Consider the following 22,396-nt stretch of genomic DNA (forward strand, 5'->3'; position numbering starts at 1 on the left):
ATCGGTGATTTATGTTTAATTCAAATCCTGAAATTTCATTTCAATATCAAAAGTCCGTTTCAAAAGAAAATTTTTCAGTTTGATTTTCTTATGTGCTGTTGATTAGTTGGCAGTACATACACCGCATGCATTGTACATTGTATGACTGTATGATTGTATGAACTGTATGAATTGTACTGTAGATTGGTTGTAGTCTACAGTGTCATACCAGAACATTCTATGAACCATCTCACTCGTCAATCGTAATAGTTCTCAAATATTTCTTTAGTTTAGTAGCTTGGCAGTAAAAGAAGTAAAAAGTAAAGCAAGAAGTATAAAAGCTGTTGGATCATAAATAGTTTTGCAGTAAAAATAAAAATAGAAAAAAAGCGCAAAAAAACTTATTAAACCATGATCTCATTGGCTGGTGATTCTTCGGTTTGTTGCTGTGGCAACGATGACGTAGATTGCAAGTCACTGCAAAGTGCAAAAACACGACGTTTAAATTTGGAAGCATTTACAGGAAATTACCTGAAACTTGCGCTGTAGAGTTCATGATGGTATAGTTAGCAATTTTGTTTAGTCGTAACAAATTGTCTTAAAACCCACTTTTCAAACGCATCGTTGTCTTCATATGCCGGTGGTGGTGATTGCTCGTCAATGTCTTCTTCCGTTTCTTGCGGCCATTTTGATAAAACTCCGTAAAAATTCTGATGAGTTGTATAAAATTAACAACGGTAAATTACAAGGAAACGAATGGCTGCGTGTTGTAATGCATAAAGATCGATTGATTGGCTTTAACTAAAGTGAATGGAACTGAAGCACGTTTCATAAGTTGCACTTTATATACCGCAAACTTAAACGTTAAGCCTAAAGAATACTAAAGCGTTTAAGTAAGCTATACATGGCATAAAAATACATGGAAAAACATTATAATAAAAAATACAGTTTGGTTTTAACAACATAACAGCATCTCTACTAACCGCACTGACTAGGCCTATATAACAAAGAGCAAACTGTAATTTGACAACAAATTTGAATTTGAGTTTGAACCACCTTCATGCCAGGTACACTGTAGTACATCGGCGTGCTGGTGGCAAGGTCAAGTTGCTTGTATTTGTGGATGTCGTCATAGGATGGAGGCTTGGTCAAACACTGCGGTATCGTTATCTGCAACGAACCTGCGAAGATTTACATTCACCTGTTTAATTGGGGATTGTTATATAAACGTTTATCAGCCTTTGTCCTGAAGCTGTTTTGATACTTAGGCTAAATATTTTTGTTCTTCTGCTTCGTTTCTATACTGGTAATATTGACATTGATTTTGAATTACTTGCCTTAATGATTAACTTAGCCAATGCACTACGGGAATGAAAACCCTGCACGGAAATATTTACAAATTTCACTATTGAAATGATAAGCAAATTCAGTTGTCCAATTTTTTAAAAACTTCAATTTTTTTAAATAATTCTCCAAATCATGAGTTTTTTCAGCAATGATGGTCTCCCAAGAAGCAATACATTGGAACTAAAGCTTTGAAACAACTAAGTCACTTACCGTCAGTGAGATGTGTGACTTGTGCTGATTCTCGATTTTCGTTGTTCACCGATGACTTGTTTTTGCACAAGAACTTTTTAATGGCCCATTGTAACAGAAGAATGACCACAAATGACGCAATAATAGAGCCAATTATGACGGCTAGTGACGTCCAAGACCTACGCAAACAATCTCTCATAAATGCTTAAAGTGAGGGGCAAGTCCAAAAACAAGTTGATCTTATACGAAAGAATATTATTAACTTAACATTCTGGTAAAATATTTTGGAAAGTTTTAGTGGTTAGGTAGTAATCGGCAAAAAGAAAATCGCAAAAAGTGTCAGTTTTTGGCCTTCTTTCTGCCGTAGATGAAGGCTCTTGTTATGTCATAGATTAATCAAGTTGTTTGACAACATGTTGTTGCTGTAAATTTTCTTGTGTGGTCTATAAAATAAAACTTACGAATTTACAGATCCCGTCTCCATCTCGGTTGGGGCTTCAGTGGCATTTCCATTTTTTTCCGGCAGAAACGTCGCGAAACTCCCTGACATGAAATTATGAGGACATTTTTAGAATGCTGTTACTTTTAGGAACAACGTCGTCAATAAAAACTTATAAATTGTAAGTTATAATTGATCAACTTATATTTAGTATATTCAGAACTACTTTAAATAAAACAGATTTGTCTATGAGTCATCGCTTAGATTTGTTCTTAAACACACTCCAATTATAGACAAGCTGATTACCTTGGTATGGAATAGCGAAGATAGCCACCAGGTAAAGATATGAATTGGTCATGTTAAAAGAATTGCAATAATTACTTTTAGTCCTGATTTTTGAAACTAATTATGGTTTTTAAATCTGAACATTTATGATATCCTGCAATAAAACCGGCAGCATTTGATCATAAAATCACTCATGTCCTCTTAAGCTGTCGTTTAAGATAACTTTTCAATAATTTTATTTTAAAAATTCATAAAAATTTTCTTAATTAAACTCGCTTTTTATTTACATAGATACAACCGGTAAACGTAGATCTAGTATCTATGTATAGACGCAGCCTATATTCACTGCACAACGCGGCAATTGTTCTTTGCATCTCAGTTTTTCTTCTACGTAGTGTTTAAGCTTAAACTTTTACACATATATACAGAAGTAAGTAATTTACATACTATAAGTCGCCGTAGGGTAAACTGCACTAAGAAAAGAACCACAAAAATGTATATACTGCATATATATATATATATATATATATAGTAGTACATATATATATATACTGTATATGTATACTATATCAGTATATATATACTGTAGTATTTAAGGTTAGACATTTAATTTTAAACCGAAAGATAATACAGAGTCGCTAGAAAATCAAAGATTTGCTGTGATTACGAGTAAGAAAAACCGGGACACCTGGTAACTATTTTTGTGGTTTTCATTTTTATCTTTATCGTTTAGTTTCTACTGGTGGACATGGTAAAAATGTCTGATGCTTGCCTGCGATTGTGACGTCAACGTTTATTGTATAATGTAAACTTTTGTACAAATTGTTGTAGGGGAATACTTTTTAACTGATTGATGTCCGCAAATTTTATTCACTTGGATCTTGGTATAAACCTGAAAGAATAAGTTTCTTTGGTTCATGAAATTAACCTTTGAGACCTCGTGTAATCGGCGATGATAAGCTGTAATATTTCGTTTCGCCATAATTTCATTTTCAAGTTCATTTTTATCGATGGCATACTGGTTAGATGTCGCTAAATCTGTAACGAAACAAGGCCTTGCTTTGACCTCACCTTTTCGTTATGGTTTCTGTATCTACAAATTTCTGTCTTATATAAATATGTGGCATTAAAGCTTTTGGGGAATTTGGGGGACAATCTATCCTAAAATTTTCGATGTTTGTATATTTTGTTTGTATAATTACAATGAACCTTGTCGGTGTCACAGGTGAATGAAACTGAAAGAATGCGATGGTGACACATTTCTTGTTGCTTAAAAACAACCCACAAACAAATTACGAATTATTATTTCTGGTTATGTAATGTTTAACCTATCACCACAAAGCAGTCGTGTCTAATGCGCTGTTAGCATAACTTTGGCTAGAACTCAATCACCCTTATTGTACGTATTAAGCTGCATGTCTGTATTCTTTTTTGGGCTCTTTACAGTAACAATCCAAAATCCTGACCACGGTATGATTAACGCAACGTAGTTACAAAGCTATCTAATTAAAAGCATCTTTGTCCATAATTTATTTATTAATTCCATCTAATATCTAATACAAGGATAGATGTCCAATCCAAGAACCCTAGCTTGCGATATAAGATTCTTACATGAAGTTTTGAAGCTCGCTTGACGCGTGTTTTCGAACAACTAAAGTGGAGCATAAAAAGGTACTTTGACAGCGTTCTATTACTTAACTTCAACTTTAACTTTTCTATTCAAAATCAATGCTGGCAGCCTTGAAGCCTTTCCAAAACTATCACTTTTCGGTTTCCTTACGCCGGCAAGAGGGCAACTTTCTTCGCTGAATCATTTGCCGGTAAATGATACACTCCGTTCGTCATCGCACTCATTCGGTTGATGTCGTTGAGAAAGTTGAGTGTAGATTGTATACAAGCGCTCTAAGGACGCCTCAGTGTCCGCTGTAGCGGTTTTAATTGACCTCTAATTAAAAGCGAGACGGGTGTGGTCAAGCTCGCTTTACAAGACCTGCAGCCGGTTTAGTATCCGGAAAGTTCTTTCATATAAACTGAATGTAATATAATTAAAGAGTGGCAGCTAGTACAGAGTATCTTTTACCGTTTTAAATCTTTTTCAGTGTCTTTCCTATACGGCGCTTTGGAAGATTAAGTGGGATTTTACAGTTAAAAAAATAAGCTCATGGTTATATATTGGCGCACACTAGTATAAAATTATACACTGGCCGACATGATTTTTATTTTCTGGCAAAAATGGTGACTTCTAAGATAATTTGCTCACGCTGATTACGAATATGAAGTCGCTTTTTTTCTATCACGTCAAGATTTTTTATAATTTGTGATTTAAAATTTTGCACTTCACTACTAATAACAGCCTGTTCTATGAAGTATTCCTCGTTGTTGGGTCATAGTTACTATTGTCATAGCCATTATACATTATTATGACGTCATAATAATTTAATTGTGAGTAAACCAATTTACATACAAGCACATGTACAGTACCATATGCCAGCTTGTGCGTATCAAAGTCAAGCCTAAAAGCTGTATTGTTGCACAATACAGATCAATTTGCTTCTATCCCTGTAGCTCATTCAACTAGCATGAAGGAGTCTTACGAAAATATGAAACTTTTTCTTTCGAAGTTGCAATATAGCACTCATACATGGAAAGTTTGCGTTGATTTTATAAGTCCTAAATATGCTACTGGGTCAACAATCTGCATTTACCAAGTACCCTTGTTTTATGTGTGAATGGGACAGCCGAGACAGGAGAAATCATTGGATTAAACGTGAGTGGCCGTTGAGGGAGTATCTTACACCAGGCTATAAAAATGTTTTACAGCCTGCTCTTATCGACAGATCTTATGTTATACTTCCACCATTACATATTAAACTGGGTTTTATGAAACAGTTTGTAAAAGCTCTCAACAAAGAAGGTGTATGTTTTAAATAGATTCGGGAAAAGGTTCCTCACTTAAGTGCCGACAAAGTTAAAGAGGGTGTATTTGTTGGACCTCAAATCAGAACACTTACCAAAGACCCCCAATTTCTTATTACCATGACAGATGTGGAAAAAAAGCATGGCTCTCTTTCACCGAAGTTGTATCTAAATTTCTTGGAAATACTAAAGATCCGGATTACCAAAATACTGTAGAAAACATGTTGGTTTCTTATCAAGCACTTGGTTGTCTAATGAGCTTAAAGGTTCATTTTCTACGCGCACATTTGGACAATTTTTCTAAAAACTTGGGTGACATGAGTGAGGAGCATGGTGAACGTTTTCACCAGGACATCAAAGCTATGGATACGCGGTATCAAGGGCGATGGGATGTAATGATGATGGCGGACTACTGTTCGTGCCTGAAACGCGACTGCGAGAATAGTGAGGCTGCAAGAAAAGTTAAAAGAAGAAAATTCATGCCAAACACCTATAAGAAATAAGAAAGAAAAGTTGTTTGAATCAAAAGTTTATTGAGCAAATGAACATAATTATGTGCTACTGGGGTCTAGGGTTTAGGTTTAGAGGGTTAAGGTTTAAGCTAACAAAATCTCAAATCCAATTGAGTAAGTTAAGCGCTTTGTAGGCTGTGTTTCGTTTCACGTACGGAGCTCTTGACCTGTAATAGGGCACAAGCGCCCTTAATAGAACCGTTTTTGAGTAAAATTTTCATTCAATTTTTGCAAAAAAGTGTGACGTGATGGGTGAATTCTGACTGCAAATTCGGAATCAGCATAGTCAAATTAGGTAAACTCAATTAATTGTTTGAAAAAAATAAAAAAAAAGTTCAAAAATGTCGCCCAGTGTATCTACTACAAACGCGGTGCGTTAAATTGTAACCGCAGCCGTAGTGAATGAGTCATTGTTATCTGAGTTGCATCATAATAATGCTCCCATCATTCAATTATGACGTTTACTCGCAACTTATGTATAACATGGTATAACGTATATTTTTAAGTTGATGTTGTCTGAACCATATTTTTAAGTCATTACAGAGTTATTCCAAGAAAGAGAAAGTGTACAAATGAACTGATAAAAAGTATAGTAGCAAACATCGTTTTTGGTCCCGTTTCAAAATATGAAGTGAATATTTCACTGGGAGATTCGAGATTTCGAGAACGGGTGTGCAAACAATTCAAATTAGCTATTTAGGGTTCACTTCAAGATGAATTTCGGTTAGAAGGAAGATTTAGGTGAGGTTTAGGTTAGTGTGTTATAACATTTAAGTCAGGTTAACAAGGAATTACGAAAAAAATTGCTTCAAAAGTACATTTTTTCAATGAAATAGTGGCAGCCTTTAAGCTAATTTACCGCAATTCATCTCTGAACAAATTTATTTTGGTTTCAAGCAAAATATCATAAAACTGGATGCACCGGAGCAAGATTTTTAAAATTAAAAATTACTTGCAGTTGGGCAAGTAGAAAGATATTTGTTTGTGTTTTGACTAGCGTTATAACATTATCTTACAAGACGCAAATAACTTTCCATGCCCTTTGGCATTAAGGTAAGAGAGAGAGAAGCAAATTTCATCCTTTACTCGAACAGGGTTTGGCAAAAATTTTCCGAAATTTTTTTTGTTAGGATTTTGACGAACCTGCGAGCGCCAGACCTGCCGATTATATAAGATTATATAAGATAATTATCAGCCATCGATTATATAATACCTGCATAGCTAGCTTAACCACAGGCATTCTGCACACCTCTTAAATCTGCTTTACGCGCACATATTATGTTTGATACCATCAGCTCAACGCATATCCGTTGTTTTTAATCCAAACAAGATTCGACTTTCAGCAAAGATTTGAGCAAAAAACACTCTGGTGGTTTTTCCTACCAGACTTTGTTCTCTTCTTTCCATTAAAGCGATCGGCTCTTTGCAATTTGTGGCAAGAATATTCAACGACATCTTATTTTAATCCTTTATATAAAATTTTGAAAGAAGTAATTGAGCGACTTTAAGTCCATTTCTGGATTGTTCGATGTAATGTGGATGTTAAGTTCGGTCAATGACGATGATTGTTGGAAGAACTGTTTATTACGTCATCTATAAACGTATTACAACACTATTAAGCGTCATATATGCACCCTTACAAGGTTAACGGCCAAACGACTGTCGCAAAAGTTTCATACGTTATAGCCAAGGTTATTGCACGAAGGCGACTTCAAAACTTTGCTGAGATGTTTGTTGACAACATGTGTTTGGTTGATTCCGTATGCACACAGCCTTGAGTTAAATAAATATTAACAAAAAACAACTAATATTTACTTACCGCTAAAGTTATTTTTGTAGTCATTTTTTGAATATTGATGAAATCAACAGGTTTACTGCGTCATAAATCATGACGTCAGTTTCTACTACGCACAATTTGCAGTTGGCTCGTTACGGCGCCTCAGCTTAAAATCACGCTCCGGGCAATTGCAATCAGCCCGTTTGTATGATTTAGTTTGTCCATTGTACAGAATTCTCGTCATTACAAACAAGCTCTTTATTTTATAACACAAACATCCAAAGACATGGAAATTTATAAATACGTAAAAGGTAAATTTTAATATGTATTCTATCAAAAGATTTCAGTTATGGAAGATTGGCATTGATCATGTATGGGCATCAAACACGATGCAAGTAAAACAACAAACACGTTAACTGCATACACAAACAAAAGTAGTGGCTACCTACTTTGGTTACCATGCACAAACGTTTTCTCCGATACAAATTGACCGTTCGGAAGCAGAGCCAAGTAAACTGGAGTTTCAGCGCCCTCATCTGGCGATTTTGGTGCTTTAGAACCAGCCATGTCAGTACGAACCCATCCAGAACAACAAGCATTGAGCAAGATGTCGTGTTTACCTTGCTCTCTAAGCCATCTAGCGTGGATTCGACTCATGACGATGCCTATCTCCGCCGTGCAACCATTTCTTGCTCAAACCGCGTACAAAGCATTGCCCTTGTTGATTCAGGTTACAACAGCTGCCTTATTCCTAGCCATGAAACCGAATTTTCTACTTATTTCATCGAAATTTTGCATCAGCTCAGCTAAACACGTCACAAATATTTCTTTCCGAAGTATAGTAAGTGCTTCAGCTTGCGAGTTGTTTTTTACATGAACGAAGCCTACAATAAGCTTTTTACGTTGACGAAAACTAAAATTTTTAAGCTAATAATGACAACAACATGCACGATTTCAGCCTTCCAAAACTAATCTAGCCTGCTGCTGGCGGAACAACGAGCAAAGGATTGCTGCTGACGTAACAGCCTCAACCATATACGTGGCCGGATTTGCAATAATCAATCAAGTCAACATGTTCTTATAGCTAATGTAATAACTCGAAAAAAGTAACTTTTTGGCAAAAAACTTTGTTTAAAATACACAAAAATTTCCAAGTTATCTTTTTAAAATTCCGATATATTGCGCAATAAGTCCAGAAAGATCAAACTACGGAGCCAGTTTGATGCCTATCTGTACAAAATTTAATGAAAGCTTTTACTGTAACCTCACAAGTATATTAAGCATTTCATCCATACCGAAAATGCTACAAAAAAGCAAAATAACCAAGATGAAATCTTAATTTCCTCGGCAAAGTTTATTAAATTGGGATCAAAAACATTCATGAAACTAAATTGCAGACAGCATGTTGAATTGGTGAAACAATGATGCTACAAACTGGGTGTTGCAGAATAAAACTTGGACATCTCAAAACAATTAAAAACAAAAAAATACGTATTACCAAAATAAACTCTTCAAAAACAAAACAGGTTGATTCCGGCCAAAAGTAATTTACTGGATATTTTTAATGTCTTTTGAAGAACCAGGAATGAAGTTAGATAACTGAAATGCTTTCGCAGATGAAAAAATTTAAAGCAAGTAAGTAAAAGCTACTGAAAATGTTCAAAGTACAGTAAGTCAAGAACTCAGCTTTTACCATTCTTGAACTTTTTTCTCAGATAGAAACTGACCATGTGGCTCAGTTGCTCCTTCTGGAAGCAGAGCCAAGTAAACTGGAGTTTCAGCGCCCTCGTCTGGTGATTTTGGTGCTTTGGGACCAGCCATATCAGTACGAACCCATCCAGGACAACAAGCATTGAGCAAGATGTCGTTTTTACCTTGCTCTCTAAGCCATCTAGCGTGGATTCGACTCATGACCGTCACACCTACCTTGGACATGCCATATGATGAATTGGAGTATCCATGTTGCTGGTGTGTGCCTTCTATTGCATACTTTATAAACTCATTCATTCGGTCAGTAAGCTCTTCTTCAGTGATGGTGTTGGAACGAAACACAGCTTGCAGCTCGGGACTGCATTTCTTCAGTGAAAATACACTCATAAAACTGGACACATTCACTACTCTGCCCTTTGCTTTAATAATGGGAAGCAAAATACGAGAACCTTCTAACGTGCTGAAATAATTAGTCGCCAACGTTACTTTTGCTTGCTCTCCAAACGGTGTTGGGTCAGCATTTTTAAAAGCAATGCCAGCATTATTGACCAGTACGTCAATACCGCCATAATTTTTCACCATATAATTTTTCAGTCGTTTTATGCTTTCTACGTCATCAATGTCCAGTTGATGATATTTGACTTTGAGACCTTCGCCTTCTATTAGTTTCACAGCTTCCTTGCCACGATCGTCGTTTCTCGCTGTCAAGTAAACGTCGCCATCGAATTTCTTGCACAAAGCACGTACAATGGCCAGTCCAATGCCCTTGTTACCGCCAGTTACAACAGCTACTTTTGCGCTACACATTCTCAAATATAAACAAGCAATAAAAACCTAATTGTACTATGAGAGCCTCTGGGGTGTAAAGTTGACTATAGTTTAAGAACTTACTCTTTATGGCTTTGTTGTGCAATACTATAGTGATCATCGGCAAACTGTCATAGTGTCGAGATCTAAGCAACACAGGAAACATACGTTGGCCCAAAGCTTAGATTGGGAGAAAATATTTGACTTGTGATAAGCCTAAAGTTTTTCTGCTAATATTAATCTATCGGTCTCCTTTTCTAACACTTGTGATTGGTACGATTCTAATTCAGCTTCCGATTTGAAGAACCAAACTACCTTTGTTTGAGCCTGACTTATTTTAGCTCATAAAAGTTAGCCTAAAACATTTTGGTATCACTGGCACAGCAACCATTAGACCAGAACTAGCTTCCTGAGCGTACAACGGCAACCTTACGTCATTTAACGTTGCTCGATTTAGCAATGTCATACTGTGCTAAGACTTGGGTCATACCTTTCACCCACCACTCAAAAGCCGAGAGGAGAGTTCGCCTTCCAGATAGTGGGTAAAAGGATAGAATTGCATCCACGCGAAATAGCTTAATTGCATCCATGTGAAACTCACATAACTAATCACCTCATAAAATTTTAATTAGCTTTACAAGGTAATATTTATAAGTAAATCAGTTAAAAAGAGCTATCACTGTGCTCATGAATGCAAACGCGCAATACCTCGGTTACCAGGTAAAAGAATCTACAGTACAGCGTAGGCCTATTACCTGCTAAAGTTCGAAATCACTCGAGCAAGGCAAGACGTGACGAAGCACTTTTTTCGTCCTCTTTTGATTGGTGGATAAAAAGAATTTATTAATAAGTTGCCGACACCTCTCCTGTTTTTGTTTCTTTATTATCCTCCGCTCTTCGCGTTACTCATGGAAAATTACAACATGTCCCAAAGTTTGTTGATAAGTTGATTTTTCCGAGTTGTTCTTGCTTGCTCTTCTAATTAATTTCCACATATTTTATAATTTACATTTCTTTGGAATCGAAAAGCCTTTTAATTCCAATATTTTACAGCTATATTTAGAAGATTTATTGCTGCGTTTTGTAATTTTTGCTTTAAAATTGTTTGTTTTCTTGTTTACCTAACTACTATCCTAACACTCATCTTTCACCGTTGTAGCACCACTGTAATTTACATTTTGCATGTTGTAAGCCTTTAGGGCTTTGCCATTTCTTTCACGTTGGTTGATTGTCTGTGAGCGTATTTCTTGTTTGACCAACCTACAACAAAGTTAACACCACAATTTTCGCTCCCTTCAGTCGATTGCAAAAAAATAAACAACACGTTATTGAAAGAAAACAAGAAGCCGCTCAAACTCCGCAAAAGCAATTTGTGTTATCATTATCAATAAACTTTAAGCGCGGTTGTACTGCCACTGATACCTAGCAGATGGAGCAAATTATAATAAAGAAACAAAGTCAGGAGAAGGGTCACGTTTTCTCGTCATAATAAACACTTCTGCCCAGTCATGATTGCAAGCTTTTTTCTGGACAACAGCTAAAATGGTTTTCATTCGTTTATGCTGAAATATGCGCGGTAACTACGCAAATATTATCTGCGACATACGTGCATCATGCGTATTTGAAGTAGGTTTACCATATGCACGTGCATTTTATAGATGTAATCATTATTATTTTACAGAAAGTATTAGTTAGAAAGGAAAGTCGATTTTGTAGCCATAATTTCTTATTTGGAAAAGCAGGGCATGATCTATTGGGCTGGCGTCGCAAATAAGGCTGTGAGAAAACTTTTCACACTTCACTTGTTCTCTTCTGACGAAAACATTTACCCATATGTTTGCTCTTCGCTCACAGTCGCGTAGTTTTTTATAGCAGTCTGTTTGCTGCCAACTTTTTGAATGAAGTAGTAAGTAAATAAAAGTGATTCATGGAATCTTCACAGTTCAGTTATTTTTGTGAAAATATGACAGTTCACCTTCTGTAAAAACAGTTGTTGATTCTTTTTTGTGCTTGTGCATGCAGCCGAAACCATTTTGAAATGTACCTGTAAATGCTATAGCAGGGTAATGGATAGATCCTAATAAAGCTTATCTTCAAGAATGGAGTAAGCGTCGGTAATCCAATAACGCTTCCTCGAGTGCTTGTATTTACTTTCTGCAGTAACGTGCAACAGGTCACATGACTGATGGCATAAATGAAGCGGGAAGTTACTGTAAACATCTTACCCATATGCTGTAGCAGTTATTGCTGTAGTAACTAGGTTATTCTTTGTTTAAACGCTTGAGGGCAAAGACAAAAAACAACATCCTGACAAAGTGAAATCAGCAATTAGACCGAATGCCATAGGTGTAACGACAAAGTTTTGGTTATTTGGAGTAAATCGGCCTGTAACTTATTATTTGTTGGCAGATAGTAAGCATTACACCAAAGATCTCCAACTATGTTCCGTGGTACCGCTTAGATCAGTGATCATGCCAGTGCAGCTCACTATACCGCCCAATTTGTCATCATCACTGATATGAACGGTTTGTAAGCTTTTTTGTGAGTTCATGACTGAAACTTTTACGTTTCGTATCCATATTTCGTATCCGTATTTCGTATTTCGTAATTTTTTGCTGATCCAAGTGATTAGTAAACTTGGTGCTGGTTCAAGCAATTCACATATATTTTGGAGCAACCACTTATCTCAAAAGTTATGACATTTGTGAATTTTATTATTTATTTTATTGCCAGGCGCTACATTCAAGCAATGCTTATAAAATAATTGCTGCTGTTTTGAAATATCATTCTTATCACTTTGTTTAATTAAATTAGAAACTTTAATTAAAATTACAACATGATTTATAAAAAACGAAAATCGTCAACACAATTACAGTAGGATAAAAGCAATTGCAACATATAATAAGAGGAGATTTTTCACATCAAACGCAAATAGATAAAAGTTTAATGTACAGTAGATGCTCAGTATTTACTGAAGGAACTGGTAAAACTGTTTATTAAAGAAAACATGTTTTAAATGAAACAATCATGCAAAAGTGGTTGTTTAACAAGCATTGTAAGTAGTTCGCTCAAGAAAATGATCGAACTGAAAAATGGTTTTAAAATGGTTATGTATAGAGTGTTACTGTTCACGAAAAAATCCTTTACAAAGTTCACCTTTAATTGAAACCTAACTCACAAAAAAATCACAGCAAAAATCAAAGGTAATTAAAACAAGAGCATGGGTAAGCATTAAAGAAATTTGTCATTATAGTACTAAAACTAAAAGCAATTAAGCGAAAGACTTCTGCAAATGTTCAAGTCAAGAATTCAGTTTTTACCATTCTCGAACTTTTTTGTCAGACACAAATTGACCATGTGGCTCAGTTGCTCCTTCTGGAAGCAGAGCCAAGTAAACTGGAGTTTCAGCGCCCTCGTCTGGCGATTTTGGTGCTTTAGAACCAGCCATGTCAGTACGAACCCATCCAGGACAACAAGCATTGAGCAAGATGTCGTTTTTACCTTGCTCTCTAAGCCATCTAGCGTGGATTCGACTCATGACCGTCACACCTACCTTGGACATGCCATATGTTGTGTCAGGGTATCCGTGTTTTTGGTGTGTGCCTTCTTTTGCATACTTTATAAACTCATTCATTCGGTCAGTAAGCTCTTCTTCAGTGATGGTGTTGGAACGAAACACAGCTTGCAGCTCGGGACTGCATTTCTTCAGTGAAGATACACTAAGAAAACTGGACACATTCACAACTCTGCCCTTTGCTTTGATAATGGGAAGCAAAATACGAGAACCTTCTAACGTGCTAAAATAATTAGTCGCCAACGTTACTTTTGCTTGCTCTCCAAACGGTGTTGGGTCAGCATTTTTAAAAGCAATGCCAGCATTATTGACCAGTACGTCAATACCGCCGTATTTGTTCACCATATAATCCTTTAGTCGTTTTATGCTGTCCACGCCATCAATGTCCAGTTGATGATATTTGACTTTGAGACCTTCACCTTCTATTAGTTTCACAGCTTCCTTGCCACGGTCGTCGTTTCTAGCTGTCAAGTAAACGTCGCCATCGAATTTCTTGCACAAAGCGCGTACAATGGCCAGTCCAATGCCCTTGTTTCCGCCAGTTACAACAGCTACTTTAGTTCCAGACATTCTCACAGGTTACTAAAATTTTTCTGAAACAAATCCGAAAAAGTGATTTTGGTAGTAGGCCTAATATTAAAGATCGCTTTAATACAGGGGCGGGTAACTTTTTCGGTCGGCGGGCCTGATATGAGAAAATGAAGTACTTGGCGGGCCGGATTCCTGAATCGATACATTAATCGTGTATTTATCCACCTATGCAAGGAATAAATCGTATTTAATGTAAACTTTAAGTTTTAAGCATAGAGACCAAAAACAGTATTTAATGAATATATTAACGAATAATGTACTTCAATAGTTGCTGAAGTCAAAACTGAACTGAACTGCTGAACTGTCTGCGGGCCGCTCAAAATCCCGTCCCGGGCAGGGTCCGGCCCGCGGGCCGTATGTTGCCCACCCCTGCTTTAATAGAATAATTAGAATTAATTCATATGCGAACTCACAGTTTGTAACATCGCTTTGTTACCAGTCTGACCTGTCCTTGCCTGTTAAATAACTCAAACGATTGAATCTTACTGGCTCGCTGGTAATATCTGAACTTCCATTCACGCGCAGCCAACAGTAAAAGCAAATATTTAATCAGTTTGTTTGCAAAACCTCACAATCGCAACCGAGTGGCGTTTGAAATTCAGTAATTGTTACGTCCCCGCTCACTTTTAGACGCTGGTCCACTTCAAAGTAAGCAGCACCTGTAGAAAACACATATCAATGGAAATAATTTTCCCAAATACGGGCACTAAAAATGCGTCGTCATGAAAGAATTTCTTCCGTGCTGAGTCACGATCAAGTGACCTTTGAGTGTTTGATTTTGCTTGATCATGATGAACTGTTTATTTTCCTTTCTCATTACCTGCACTTTGTTCCTCTCCTCTTGAAGATAAGTTTGTCGGATCAAAATTTCGGCCATATTGCTTAAGTGCTTGTAACACTGTACTTTGAAGGTTTTACAAGAGCATTGAAGACCAAAGTTGCGTCAGACGAATGTAGTTTTTAGGAAAACTTCATGCACCTCAGCGTCATGAAAACCATTTTCGGTAATAATGAGCAATATTAATTCACAATTCCTGTTCAAAGGCGATTGCAAAATCTTTATTCAAAATTCCACCATAGGCAATATTTTGTGTCAAAACCAAAACTGTTCTGCCCACTTTAGAGCGTTTCAACAAAGAAACATGAATGAATGAAAAGCCCATTACAAAACTCAGTGCAAAAGTGAATGATTATATTTACATAGGTAGCACTGGCAAGTGTGATATCCCTGCTTAAGGATAGCAATTGCGCTTAAGTTAAACATCTTCCGTTTGTCTCCAATACAAAAACACATCATTCTATGGCTGTAACATAATTTAACAATGGTACAAGGTGGTCAATTATACAAGGATTTTGTTTTCAGCTTTCATTAGCATCATCTTTAGCACTTAAGGCTTTTTACAGGTGAAAAGTTAAAAATATAACTTCACCATTCTTGAACTTTTTTCTCAGATAAATATTGACCATGTGGCTCAGTTGCTCCTTCTGGAAGCAGAGCCAAGTAAACTGGAGTTTCAGCGCCCTCATCTGGCGATTTTGGTGCTTTAGGACCAGCCATGTCAGTACGAACCCATCCAGGACAACAAACATTGAGCAAGATGTCGTTTTTACCTTGCTCTCTAAGCCATCTAGCGTGGATTCGACTCATGACCGTCACACCTACCTTGGACATGCCATATGCTGTGTTAGGGTATCCATGTTGCTGATGTGTGCCTTCTTTTGCGTATTGCACAAACTCATTCATCTTATCTATGAGCTTATTTTCCGTAATAGCGCCGGAACGAAACACAGCCTGCAGCTCAGGACTGCATTTCTTAAGCGCCATAGGGCTTACCATGCTAGATACATTCACTACTCTTCCTTTAGGTTTGATGATAGGTAGCAAAATCTTCGAAGCTTGAAGCGTTCCAAAGAAATTGGTTTTCATGGTGACTTTGGCTTGTTCGCTAAATGGAGCAGTGTCTTCCACTTTATAGGCAATACCAGCATTGTTAACCAAAACATCAATACCACCATATCCAGCTAGCATATCATCTTTTAGCTTTGTGATGCTGCCCACATCATCAATGTCCAGTTGATGATATTTCACTTTGCCGAGTCCTTCACTTTGAATTTGCTTCAGGCCTTCTTGGCCGCGGCCAGAGTCTCTGGAAGTCAAGTAAACGTCGCCATCGAATTTCTTGCACAAAGCGCGAACAATGGCAAGGCCAATGCCCTTGTTGCCGCCAGACACAACAGCTACCTTAGTACTAGACATGGTGACCTACAATGAGGAATATATTCAAAAAAGTTGTTAAGAAAAGGCAATGAACTGAATACAAAAACAAAAGCTTTGTGTTTCAAAACTTTTACCATAGAATGAAAACAATTTAGTTCCTCATTTGCACAAAACCAAACAATGATAAAACAAGTACCATAAATTAACCGGCTATACAAGATCAGTCTGGGACCAAACATTGTCAGGAATAGACTAGCATGAAATTCTAAGCCCCGAATGTGTGCTATTTTGAGCATATTTTATACATTCTTCAAGCTCATCTTGAAGCCATCTCTCTGTAACAGCGTGAAATCAAAACACACAGTACGTATCGAAACTACGTGACACCTCATCCGTTCCACACCCCAGCCTTTGAACTTGGTAGGCAGCAAATCTTCGAAGCTTTAAGTGCTCTGGATTGTTTCTGAGAAACAACCAACATCACCGTTTTCTGCCCAGATTTTATTATTTCTATCACTTTGTGCTTTCCACGTCATCAATATCCAGTTGATGGTATTTGACTTTGAGACCTTCACCTTCTATTAGTTTCACAGCTTCCTTGCCACGGTAGTCGTTTCTCACTGTCAAGTAAACGTCGTCATCGAATTTCTTGCACAAATCACAGGAAACGGCAAATCTAATGCAATTGTTGCCGCTAACAACCTGTACACTGGATGAGACAAAAATAGTCATTATTAAACAGTTGTAAGAATATTAATTTGATTTGAAGAATTATCTCTTTATCCCAAATTATAATACAAAATTTTCGCTTACATAAGCAAAAAAATTGAGCAAAAAAATAAACACTTCCAACCCAAAGCTATTGTGAAAAGTTGATTCATTAAATATTCTAACATGTGCGTAAAATAAGACATAGATTTTAACAAGGATTTAGCGTTCAACCTGTCTGGGCATCTTTGCAAACTGCATAAAAAAGAAAAACTGGCCAGAACAAATAGAAGCATTAAGATGAAAACAAATTTAACAACACTAGCATACAAAATCACATGAAAGAAATGCGTTTAATTTGTGTACCAACAAACATAAGAAAATTGCAAACACAAAATGTCAGTTGTACATAAGTTAACAATATAAGTTACAAACTTTTAGATGTGTCCCACCAATGATGTAAAGTTTCTTCAATTATAAACTCTCCATGCGGTGAGTTGGTTCCTTCTTCGAGTGAAGCCAACCGAATTGGGGTCTGTGCGCCCTCGTCAGGTGTTTTTGGGGCTCTGGGCCCACCCATGTCTGTTTGAACCCAACCCGGACAGCAGCAGTTCAGCAAGATGTCCTGTTTTCCGTGTTCTTTTAGCCAATTTGCATGAATTCGGCTCATAATCGTTACACCAATCTTAGACAACCCATAGGGAGCATCTGGTGATGTTGGGAACCCACGTTCATCAAGAGCATCTTCTTTTGCGTATTTTTCAAAATCTCTCATTCGCTGTACAAGTTGTTCTTCAGAAATATTTTCCGAACGAAATTCAGCCTGCAGTTCGGGACTGCACTGCTTAAGGGCGTTAACACTAAGAGAACTGGACATATTAACAACCCTTCCATTCTGCTTTATGATAGGAAGAAATGCCCTTGACATTTCTAACGTACTAAAAAAATTAGTCTGCATAGTTGCCATAACTTGTTGTACGAATGGAGTGGTGTTGGCTTTTTTGAAAGAAATCGCTGCGTTATTGATTAAAACGTCCACGCCTCCATAATTAGCTAGCATATCATTTTTCAAACGTCTTATGCTTGCGTTGTCGTCAATGTCAAGTTGATGATATTTCACATCAAGACACTCCTGGTTTAGAATTTGGTCTACAGCCTCCAATCCTTTAACATTGTTTCTTGCCGTCAAGTAAACAACACCATTGAAAACCTTGCTAAGACCACGAACTATTGCCAATCCAATTCCCTTGTTCCCACCAGTCACAATTGCTACCCTACTGCTCGCCATAATTTTCTGTGATAAACAAAAAAAAACATTTCAACAAACGCTTAATTGCAATAAGGCTATGCAATATAATGAAATATATCCATAACAACTCCATAACCAATATTTTTAAAAATAAGAAGAAAGTAATGCAGCTATAATGCATTTACTTTTAGTGTGACATACAAGCAAAATTCAGCAAAAAGAGCAAGTACCAAGTATACAATACATTTTAGGCAATACACTGAATTTATATTGTTCTCACAGCAATACACAAACATATATATAAGTGCATAAACTACCATCGTCGAACTTTTTTATCTGACACATATTGACCATGTGGTTCAGATGTTCCTTTTGGAAGAAGTGCAAGATACACCGAAGTTTCAGCGCCCTCTTCTGGGCTTTTCAAAGCTTTTGGCCCACCCATATCTGTTCGTACCCAGCCTGGGCAACATGCATTCAGCAGGATGTTATTTTTACCTTGCTCTGAAAGCAACCGCGCTTGAATCCTGCTTAGAACAGAGACGCCAAGCTTAGAAAACTCATATGCACTGCCAGGTAGCCCATTTTCTTTCAGGGTGCCTTTTTCGGCAAAGTTAACATAATCATTCATGCGCATTATAAGCTGGTCTTCTGTGATAGAAGCAGAGCGGAATTCTTCTTGTAACTCAGTGCTGCATTGCTTCAATGCTCGAAGGCTTACAAAGCCCGCTATGTTAACGACACGCCCGTTTGACTTGATATGTGGTAGTAGTAGGTTTGAAACCTTCAAAGTGCTAAAAAAATTAGTACCTAAGACATACTTTGCTTGTATCCCGATTGGAATTGTGTCTTTGCTTTTAACACCAGCGTTATTAATAAGAACATCAATCCCCCCATATGAATGAAGCATGCTATCTCGAAAATTTTTAATACTGTTCTCGGAACCAATATCAAGTTGGTGATATTTAACGGGTAATCCTTCATCGCGGATTTTCTTCACAGCTTCTTGGCCACGATCTTCATTTCTTGAAGTCAGATAAACGTTCCCTTCAAATTTTGAACAAAGACTTCGAACAGTTGCTAATCCAATACCTCTGTTTGACCCAGTGACAACTGCAACTCTACTAGCAGACATTTTACAAAATACTTAAGTCTGTGTTTGCTTATGCTTCTAGGAAAGCAGGCAAATGATGACCAAATTTTCACAGCTCCCATTAAACAATTTAGTATTCTTAATAGTTATAGCGAGTTTAAAAATAGTTTATGAAAAGAAATGTCTCTCCTTCACCCTTTGCTTTGTATGGAATCAGAATCCTTACCCTTGGACAGAGGAAAGTCCTTGTGCAACTAAAACTTGGCCAGAAGATTGTAAATCCACAGCAATCATGCTTTGATCACTGAGTTTGTTGTTGTGTATTTTGCAATAAATATATTTATTTGTTTGTTGTTGCTTGCTTTGTCAATCAGTCAGTTTTAGATCTACCAGTAGCCTACTGTATTTAACGTTGGTGCCTCCCAGACTGTAGGGCATGGCTGTTTTCAGCAAGATCTTGCGTGCGTGCAAACAAAACAAACAAATATGACAATTGCAGGTGTGCAAGAATGTTTGGATGTTTGGATACATTTAGGTGTGCAATTACACAGTAATGTACACAGTATGGCTAATTCAATCTCTAACTCAATTAAAAATTGAGAGTGTAAAAGTTCTATCCAAGCCATTAAGGGCAAAATTATGTACTTAAAGTGTGTCACTGTAGCTCATAAAAAACAGTACAGTACTACTGACTGCACCTATGCCAAACTCATCAGTCTGGGATGCCTGTGAACAGCATTTATTAATTATAATAGTATAAATAGTATAAACATAATTAAAAGACTTAATGCAACCACGCTACAGTATTAAGCAAAAACACAGCCAATAATATTATAATAAGCTAATCCAAATTCAAAGATTATTTTAAAAACCCTCAAATAAACCATCATCTATCAGGACCATCAAAGGTTATACTTGGAAAGTTTACTTTTAATCAACCTGATAAATGAGTCAACGCCAACTTTATTCATGTAAACGATGCATTGCGGATTGATTAATTTTAACATTAACATTAATTTTAGCGCATAAGCCAACTTTCCAGTCGTCCAGTAAAAGTCCAAAAACTCTCGGACGCATGTAAGATACTGCACACAGCATTGAAAATATAAAACACAAGCACAAATTAGACGAGAGAATACGACCTATTGGCTTAGATTAAGCCTAACTGTTTACCGGAATTTCATAACAGAAACACGACCGCCCCGCCAGGAAAGCGGGTTATAAAACAGTTTCTCATATGTTTGTATAAATGACCTTTCAACCTAAAAGCTTGTTATATAACAAAAATATGAATCGACGTTTATCTTAGGGAAATCACCCAAGTTGAAATTTATTATAAATTCTACAAATTTACATTTGGAAATATTTATATCAGCAGAAAATCGAACCGCGGTGTAAAACAATTTAACACCGGTTTAGGTTTTACAAAATATTTTACCGGTTTTACTCCGGTCCAGGTTTACATCAGGTTCACACATTCATTCCCCTCCGGGTTTAGTTTCAGCAAGCTTGCTAATATAAGGTTCGCTCGGGGTTCGAATGACATTATCCAGCGAAGTACTTTTCTAAATTTCTTCAAATGCACTGCCCAAGTAGCAATTCGTTATCATAAGGAATTTCGTCATTAGTGGGTATTTCTTAATTTAGGTTTTCTTTGTTTTGAATTAGTCAAAAGAAACACGTTTTCTATAACTTTTGGATGGAATTATGATACTGAACAAATGGTTACAATTAAGGTTCGACTCCGGTCTGTTCTTTTTCTCTTAGTCTTCAGTGGTTCAGGTTCGGTTTAGTTGCAGACAATTTTAATACATTGGGTGCTGGTTCGGTTTGCTGATTTGGTGAAAATTCCAATCTCTACTGTGACTGTGTATCTGCAAAAATTTAGATATGACATATTTTGATAACAATACTAACAAAATGATAGTAGGCTATAAAGATGCAGAGATGAACTTGGATTCAAATATCGCATAATAGTAATGATCGCATTTTATGGGCGTTAAAAAACAAAGTAGCCTAATGTTAAATAGTGGTGGTAATTTTCTTCCATCTGCCTATGGTTCAGTAGTATCACAGTGCACAATATAAACCTACCGTTAAAATGAGGTACTGTACAAGCCAGTAAACAAAAGAATTTGTTTTGCTTCACGCTACATGATTTGTCTGTCAGAGGTTGGAATTTAATTATCGAGGCATCTAAATTTCAAAAATTTGGAGATGCATCAGGTCGGTGTGTTGCTTTTTTCGAAAGAAAGATTTAAAAATTTATTCGTCCAACTTTTAACTCAGTCTTTTTTTCAAACAAGCATTCGAAAAATCCAGTCAACAATGCGTAAAGAAAAGAAAAATGGAAAAGTTTAGCGCTTGGTACTCCGTCTATAAACAGAAGAACAACTGCTTGTGAAAGTATGTGAAGACCGTTTTCACGTCAAAAGGTAAACCGACAATAGTTTGAATTTTGAAGTTTACGAAACATTTTTTCAGCGTTTAAATTAAACAGAATAATCATTAAAAGAACCCGGACTAGTTTTCGTGTGACCAACGTCTACTTTGCTAGACGTTGTAAAACTTCTTTCAACTTGTAGCAATATGGTGTCACAATCTCAGCTTAGTGACGTTTCTGTAAGTTGGTGAAATAGCCGAACAGTTCTGATTTTAATTGCTGTATTTTGTAATGGTGTACATAGGAAGTTGTTCTAAAAAATATTAAAGCATGCTGTAAATTTGAATTTATGATGAACCAATTTCATGGGCTATTGCTTATTTTTGCGCTCTGAAAGTTTTAAGAAATGTTGTGATATAGCACTTTCTCGGAGGTGACGAAAATTTGCTACTTCGGTCTACGTGCGACATTGGCCAAGATTTTGCGATCACTGACGTCTCGCTTTTTACCACAAATAGCAATTGATTACGTGACCACGTCATATACGTTAAAGGGATGTCTATTTCAGAACATCAAATCGAATAAATTGAAAAAATATTTTTATTTTTTAATTATTTGA

General features: G+C 36.6%; 3 protein-coding genes, 1 long non-coding RNA gene and 3 pseudogenes across 5 annotated transcripts; 1 reads left to right on the plus strand and 6 right to left on the minus strand.

Moving 5' to 3' along the window:
- LOC143470618 (uncharacterized) lies at positions 1 to 2,398 on the minus strand. Its single transcript, XM_076968871.1, has 6 exons — positions 2,261 to 2,398; positions 1,977 to 2,058; positions 1,537 to 1,694; positions 1,036 to 1,160; positions 589 to 689; positions 1 to 456 (listed from the first exon to the last, which is right to left on the minus strand). The coding sequence occupies exons 1-6, from the start codon at positions 2,310 to 2,312 to the stop codon at positions 384 to 386; spliced, it is 591 nt and encodes a 196-aa protein (XP_076824986.1). The 5' UTR covers positions 2,313 to 2,398; the 3' UTR covers positions 1 to 383.
- On the plus strand, positions 1,620 to 2,294 carry LOC143470620 (uncharacterized). Its single transcript, XR_013119385.1, has 3 exons — positions 1,620 to 1,725; positions 1,987 to 2,135; positions 2,248 to 2,294. It is a non-coding gene; the product is annotated as an uncharacterized LOC143470620 (long non-coding RNA).
- Positions 2,399 to 8,660: 6,262 nt separating the features above from the next.
- LOC143471139 (carbonyl reductase [NADPH] 1 pseudogene) lies at positions 8,661 to 10,405 on the minus strand (annotated as a pseudogene). The gene is made up of 2 exons (XR_013119493.1): positions 10,046 to 10,405; positions 8,661 to 9,962 (listed from the first exon to the last, which is right to left on the minus strand). The product of XR_013119493.1 is annotated as a carbonyl reductase [NADPH] 1 pseudogene (transcript).
- Positions 10,406 to 12,668: 2,263 nt separating this feature from the next.
- On the minus strand, positions 12,669 to 15,012 carry LOC143471031 (carbonyl reductase [NADPH] 1-like). Its single transcript, XM_076969356.1, has one exon. It carries the CDS (start codon positions 14,103 to 14,105, stop codon positions 13,278 to 13,280), a length of 828 nt encoding a protein of 275 aa, XP_076825471.1. The 5' UTR covers positions 14,106 to 15,012; the 3' UTR covers positions 12,669 to 13,277.
- Positions 15,013 to 15,163: 151 nt separating this feature from the next.
- LOC143471030 (carbonyl reductase [NADPH] 1 pseudogene) lies at positions 15,164 to 16,488 on the minus strand (annotated as a pseudogene).
- A 565-nt stretch (positions 16,489 to 17,053) lies between these two features.
- Positions 17,054 to 18,340, minus strand: LOC143471029 (carbonyl reductase [NADPH] 1 pseudogene; annotated as a pseudogene).
- Positions 18,209 to 19,737, minus strand: LOC143471032 (carbonyl reductase [NADPH] 1-like). Its single transcript, XM_076969357.1, has 2 exons — positions 18,619 to 19,737; positions 18,209 to 18,346 (listed from the first exon to the last, which is right to left on the minus strand). Coding segments are annotated over exons 1-2 (819 nt in total). The 5' UTR covers positions 19,437 to 19,737; the 3' UTR covers positions 18,209 to 18,345.
- Between the last annotated feature and the right edge of the window lie 2,659 nt (positions 19,738 to 22,396).

This window comes from Clavelina lepadiformis, chromosome 9, assembly GCF_947623445.1.
Source record: "Clavelina lepadiformis chromosome 9, kaClaLepa1.1, whole genome shotgun sequence".
NCBI classification, from domain to species: Eukaryota; Metazoa; Chordata; class Ascidiacea; order Aplousobranchia; family Clavelinidae; genus Clavelina; species Clavelina lepadiformis.

Bases quoted from the DNA above. Each gene is read 5' to 3' on its own strand.
- LOC143470618 (XM_076968871.1), bottom strand. From the start codon at position 2,312: ATGACCAATTCATATCTTTACCTGGTGGCTATCTTCGCTATTCCATAC. The intron at 1,695-1,976 runs GTAAGTTTTATT...TTGTTTGCGTAG, and splicing joins GAGACGGGATCTGTAAATTC to GTCTTGGACGTCACTAGCCG. The intron at 690-1,035 runs GTGGTTCAAACT...ACAACTCATCAG, and splicing joins ACAGTGTACCTGGCATGAAG to AATTTTTACGGAGTTTTATC.
- LOC143471031 (XM_076969356.1), bottom strand. From the start codon at position 14,105: ATGTCTGGAACTAAAGTAGCTGTTGTAACTGGCGGAAACAAGGGCATT.
- LOC143471032 (XM_076969357.1), bottom strand. From the start codon at position 19,436: ATGTCTGCTAGTAGAGTTGCAGTTGTCACTGGGTCAAACAGAGGTATT.